This window comes from Bombina bombina, chromosome 7 (assembly GCF_027579735.1).
Source record: "Bombina bombina isolate aBomBom1 chromosome 7, aBomBom1.pri, whole genome shotgun sequence".
In the NCBI taxonomy this organism is placed as follows: Eukaryota; Metazoa; Chordata; class Amphibia; order Anura; family Bombinatoridae; genus Bombina; species Bombina bombina.
The window spans coordinates 157597648-157603647 of NC_069505.1; the positions used below are offsets into that span (position 1 = coordinate 157597648).

Genomic DNA, 6000 nt, shown 5'->3' on the forward strand with positions numbered 1-6000 from the left:
AAAAAGGAGGAAAATGGCCCCATTGATGAATTGTTCTCCAATCAGCGCTTTCCCCTTTTGAAGGGGCAGCGAAGCACAGGGTATTTGAATTTCATATCCGTTTTAAAAAGTTACAGCACATCATTACAAATGAATTAAACACCATCTAAAATATCACTAACATTCAGGAACTGAATTTATAAAAGGGAGAGTTTACCATCACTTTAACCCCTTAAGGACCAAGGACGTATAGGGTACGTCCTACAAAATCGTCAGTTAGTGACAAGTACGTACCCTGTACGTCCTCAGGGGTTTCAAGCGGTGGAAGCAATCATGATGTGCCACAGTCGGCGGAAGAGGCGACGTGCGGGTGCACGCGCGCTGAATCTCGTATTTTCAGTTAGAAAAATTGGTCTGACACTGATTTTGGGGATATCCATGATGCTTGGCAAGGGTTCTGGGAGGGGGGGGGGGGTAAGATATTGAGGGGGAGGGATACACTACAGAAAATATATTATTGTATAAAAAAAAAATACACATTTTTGGGGGACAAACTGGGTACTGGCAGACAGCTGCCAGTACCCAAGATGGCGGCAAATAGGTAAAAGGGGGATAGAGAGCTGTATGGGGGGGGGGGGGGATCAGGGAGGTTGGGGGCTAAAAGGGGATCCAACACTGCAGAATTAATTGTGTGTGTGTGGGGGGAGATTAAAAAAAAAAAAAAAAAAAAAAAAAAACAAGCATTTTTAAAGTGAAGGTTAACTTACCTTGTTTGCAATCAACAGTAATAATCTTTTGCCATAAATAATATAAGTTTCATTCATCATTTTTTTTTTATGTGTCTGTAAAAACAATTATCCCCGTAATAAATATCTTTTTTTTCTTCTGCAAATTCAGCCCGTTATATTTTTTTTTTCCAATTTCCTGGTCACATGTTTTACATACCCAATTGAAACTCTGGCCGATAGGCGGCCATCAAACCACGTCATCCCCACACATGTTATTCTGCGCATGCCCAATAATTTTGGAGTCAGTATTAGTTTTGGAGTGCGCTCCCGTTTCGCGCATGCGCATTTGATTCTTAGGGAAAAAAATATTTGTCAACTGCTTTCATGGACCGCTGAGAAAGTTATGGACCGTAACGGAAAAGCACATTGCCTTACTTGTCAAATAACATAGTACTGAATGAATATATTAGTGTTATTCATTGAGTACTATGTTTCTTGCTAGATTAACGCATGCGCATTGGATGCCGGTATCGGCGCGAAGCGCATGCGCAGTAAACAGGGCATTGTGAACGCGCATTTTCGGTGACGTATAGAGCGGGTGGAACCGCTCTATACATCATCGAACAGAAAGATAGGAAGTAGGGGATGGGAGGAGTTTGCAGTGTAACGGTAGGAACAAAAGATAGTGAGTAAAAGTTTAATTATTTAAATAAATTTATCAAATAGAGTTAGCGATCATACTATTATTATTATAGTGGATGCATTGATGAATTGGAAATATATTAACTTTACCTTCACTTTAATAAGTACCGGCAGACTTTCTGCCAGTTCTTAAGATGGCAGTGACAATTGTGAGGTGGGGGAGGGAAGAGAGCTGTTTGAGGGGGGTCAAGGAGGGTTCAGGGGGTGGGATGTGTCAGATGGGAGGCTGATCTCTACACTAAAGCTAAAATTAACCTTACAAGCTCCCTAATTAACCCCTTCACTGCTGGGCATAATACACGTGTGGTACGCAGCAGCAATTAGCGGACTTCTAATTACCAAAAAGCAACGCCAAAGTCGTATAAGTCTGCTACTTCTGAACAAAGGGGATCAAAGAGAATCATTTACAAACATTTGTGCCATAATTGCACAAGCTGTTTGTAAATAATTTCAGTGAGAAACCTAAGGTTTGTGAAAAAGTGAACACTTTTTTTTTTTTTTTTTTTTTTTTTTTTTTATTTGAGCACGTTTGGCGGTGAAATGGTGGCATGAGATATACCAAAATGGGCCTAGATCAATACTTTTGGGTTGTCTACTATATCAGTGTTACAATATTGCTAATTTGGAGAAAAAAATGTCAAAGTGCTACTTGTATTTATTGCCCTATAACTTACAAAAAAAGCAAAGAAGATGTAAACATTGGGTATTTCTAAACTCAGGACAAAATTTAGAAACTATTTATTTTGGTTGTTTTTTGGTAGTTGTAGATGTGTAACAGATTTTGGGGGTCAAATTTAGAAAAAGTGTGTTTTTTTTTCTCCATTTTATTATATTAAATTATAAGATATGATGAAAATAATGGTATCTTTAGAAAGTCCATTTAATGGCGAGAAAAACTGTATATAATATGTGTAGGTACAGTAAATGAGTAAGAAGAAAATTACAGCTAAACACAAACACCGCAAAAATGTAAAAATAGCCCTGGTCTTAAACGGTCAGAAAATGGAAGAGTGCTGTGGTCATTAAGGGGTTAAGTTTATAAGCTGTATATGCAATATTATGTATGTTAGCTCTGATATCAATTTTGCTAAACTAACCAGTTTATTTTCTGTATAAATGTAATGGATTAAATATAGAATGCTTGTGCATGGTTCATTTGACCAGTATATTGACATTTTGATGCTGCTTTGTTAATTTCCAGTTATATTTATCATGATTATATTTACTAATGACGACATGTCCCTATTGTTTTTTTAATTTCCAGTTCCTATTGTTTTTTTAAACAGCGAGCAACACCACTTTGTGCAGCTGCCATAGTAATGGTGCAGATAGATCATTATGATGCTCGCTCTTTGAATTGACAATAGGGAGGATGTGGCTGAATAAACATGTAATATATATCTTTAAAGGTAAATTAAGACATCAGTTAAAGGAACACTAAACCCAAATTTTTTATTATGTGAGTCAGATAGAGCATGCAAATTTAAGCAACCTTCTAATTTACTCCTATTATCAATTTTTCTTCGTTCACTTGCTATCTTTATTTGAAAAAGAAGGCATCTAAGCTTTTTTGTTTCAGACCTCTGGACAGCACTTTTTTATTGGTGGATGAATTTATCCACCAATCAGCAATAATAACCCAGGTTATTCACCAAAAATGGGCCGGCATCTAAACTTACATTCTTGCATTTCAAATAAAGATACCAAGAGAAGGAAGAAAATTTGATAATAGGAGTAAACTAGAAAGTTGCCTAAAATTGCATGCTCTATCTGAATCAAAAAAGAAAAAAAATTTGTGTTCAGTGTCCCTTTAACAACCACTGTCACTACATTTACCTATATATTGTAGGGTTTTTAATTCTTAATGTTTACTGCATACAATATGATGAAGCACGATATCAAGTCAACTGAAAACACTATACTAGGTTGACTTGCTCCAGTGTTACAAAATATACACAATTCTGGCAATGCAGGTTACCTGGGTTTTCTACTTTTTATCAGGTCTGTAATTGACCCTGAGTTTGAAATACGGTCCTCTTCATAACTTTCATAGCTGTCATGATAAATTGGGGAAAGCAGAGAATATGTGGATTCAACAGAACTGGTGTGATCATCTCTCTTGCAGCTTGGCGTTGCCGATTTCATAGTTTGCGCCTGTGGTGTAGAATGAGAGCGCCTCCTTTCTACTGAATGTTTGCTGCTGGGAGGTGAAGCCATATCTGTTTACCTTAAAAAAGAACAAGCAAAAAAAAAAAAAAAGTAAAAATCAGGAGTTAATTGATTTATGTATAATTAGACAACATACTGTGTGCGTAAGTATATTATATACCATTTCAAATGGAAGTTGGTAATGTAGAAAGTCAAATAGAATATGCAATTTTTACGAGACTTTTCAATTTACTTCTATTATCAAATTTACTTTGTTCTATTGGTATCCTCTGTTGAAAAGCATATCTGGGTAGGATGAGGAGTAATGATGCACCACAGAGATAGCTGGTGATTAGTTGCCTTTAAAAGGAGACATAAAACTCAAAATTGAAAATGCAAGTGAAGGTGACTGCTTGAAAAACAAGCATTTTTTTTTATTCAATACATATCATAAATGCTTCAAGTAAAGATATCACTGTTTCACTGTGCACAAAGTATATTAACATATGCCCCATGCACCCTCAGAGAGCCAACGGGGGCATGCACTACTCACGGATAATGTAAACTGAGTTCCTTGAGCAGGTGCACAAGACATATGTACATATGCTTCAAGCACAGTAAAAGCTATAACTGAAACAGTGATTATTAGCAATACGTATGTGTATTCCAAAAAATGCTTTTATTCAAAACTTAAATGTACTCATGTGCATTTCAATTTAGAGTTAAATGACCATTTAAAGACTCTTGACACAAAAATATAAGTCTAGCTTTCAGATAACTACCAAAAATGTTGCTAATTGTTGGACAGGAAATAAGGTGATATTTGAGAGAGATGCGTTTTACTAGTCATTAAATTTCACCATGCATATAATTGAGTACTATTTAAAGGGACATAATAATTAGTGGGTTCTGCAATGCATAGCTATTGTAAAAATATGTAAAAGGAAAGTTTACAAAATATAATTTTGCCCATATCTAGATTCTGGGTGACAGAGGGACAATAGAGAGCAAATTATAATAAACTGTGCAGCAATATATTAAAATGTGGGCATTTTTAAATGTCTATAGTACAAAATGTCACCAATGAAAACATATGGTATTATCCATAAACATCTATACGTTGAGTATATATTGCAGGTAATGTCACCAATTGCACATGCTTAAAATGTGACTATAACTGATAACGTTTCTGTGGGGTACAAACAACTTTTGATTCCAGAGAAGGTTACAATGCTAGGTCTTGATCCCACATGTATGTTTTTCCACAACTGAGCAGTCATTTTACCCCTTGGCTGCCAGTAACATACAAATCAATATTTTTACCTCTTTAGCAGAGGAGATTTGACTCCTGGACATTAAAAAACTGGACATTACAGTGTCCAGTATTTGTGCAAATAAATTTACTAAACAGCCTACAAAAATACTGGACTGTCCTGATGAATACTGGACACCTGTCAACTCTAAATGGTATACATAAGGTTAGCAATATCTCAGTTATTACACTGCAGCTAGAAAACTAAAGTCAATGCAAGTGCAACATTTGTAATAAGTAAACATAAGTGGTTCCCTTTATGTAAACCACATTCAGCTCCATGTCATGTACCTATGGGCATTATAGTATTTCACAGTTTAGTTTTCAGCCATTGCTGTTAATATTATTGCAATAAGCACCCTGATAACAGATATTACCTCTGGGGGTTACACACACATGATACCTCACATACCGAAAACGCTTCGCTTATCGCTTTACTCACCGGGTACTTCCAAGAGTGCCCTAAATCAGCACAAACATTCCCAGCAGCCAGCATTCAAAATGGCCGCATAAGCCAAAGGCCCATAATCCACTGCGGGATGTACCCAATCATAAAACACGTTTCCAACGCACTTTTTTCTCTTCCTGCCGTTACCTTTGGAGACACAAAACGGTTGTAACGGTCTCCATGGCAACGCTTGATGCTTCCTATAATTAGCTAGCACTTGGCGGCTGTTTTTGTGCTGTTGTGGCAGACTGGCAGTGAGTGAGCAGCAAGTTGTGTGAGCCGCGACTTGTTTTGCTTTTTAGAGAAAAAGAGTACAACTGCAATTCACGAGAATTTAAACACTATTTTAACTGCGCGTCCATCCTGTTAATACGCCCCTTTAATAAACCTTGATACTATTTAGCAATGACAAAAAAAATCCTCATTAACAAACACGATGTCATATTTACTAAGATGAACAGGGAGTTATTTTAGGAATATATGATTGTTTTGGGTTAAATTAACAAGTAACCTCTCAACATGATATCAGACATCCCATTGCCAACCTGCAAGAACTCATTGGGAGGTGCGCTGCCGCTTATTGGAAGCCGTTTCTTCGGCTCCTCGGCAAGATTCGGAACTCCGCCCCCACTGCAGCTCCTCCCATTCTCCTCCCTCCGCATAAATATTCATATTCCCTCTCT

At 36.9% G+C, this 6000-nt stretch overlaps 1 protein-coding gene across 1 annotated transcript in view; it reads right to left on the reverse strand.

The window, feature by feature from the left end:
- Positions 1 to 5356, reverse strand: part of CCDC34 (coiled-coil domain containing 34) — a 75817-nt gene extending 70461 nt beyond the window's left edge. Inside the window, exons 1-2 of the mRNA XM_053688906.1 lie at positions 5312 to 5356; positions 3388 to 3636 (exon numbers count right to left, since the gene is read on the reverse strand). Coding sequence (XP_053544881.1) covers positions 3388 to 3626 — 239 coding nt within the window. The 5' untranslated portion in view covers positions 3627 to 3636; positions 5312 to 5356. The remainder of the gene's footprint in view (positions 1 to 3387; positions 3637 to 5311) is intronic.
- Positions 5357 to 6000: the final 644 nt, after the last annotated feature.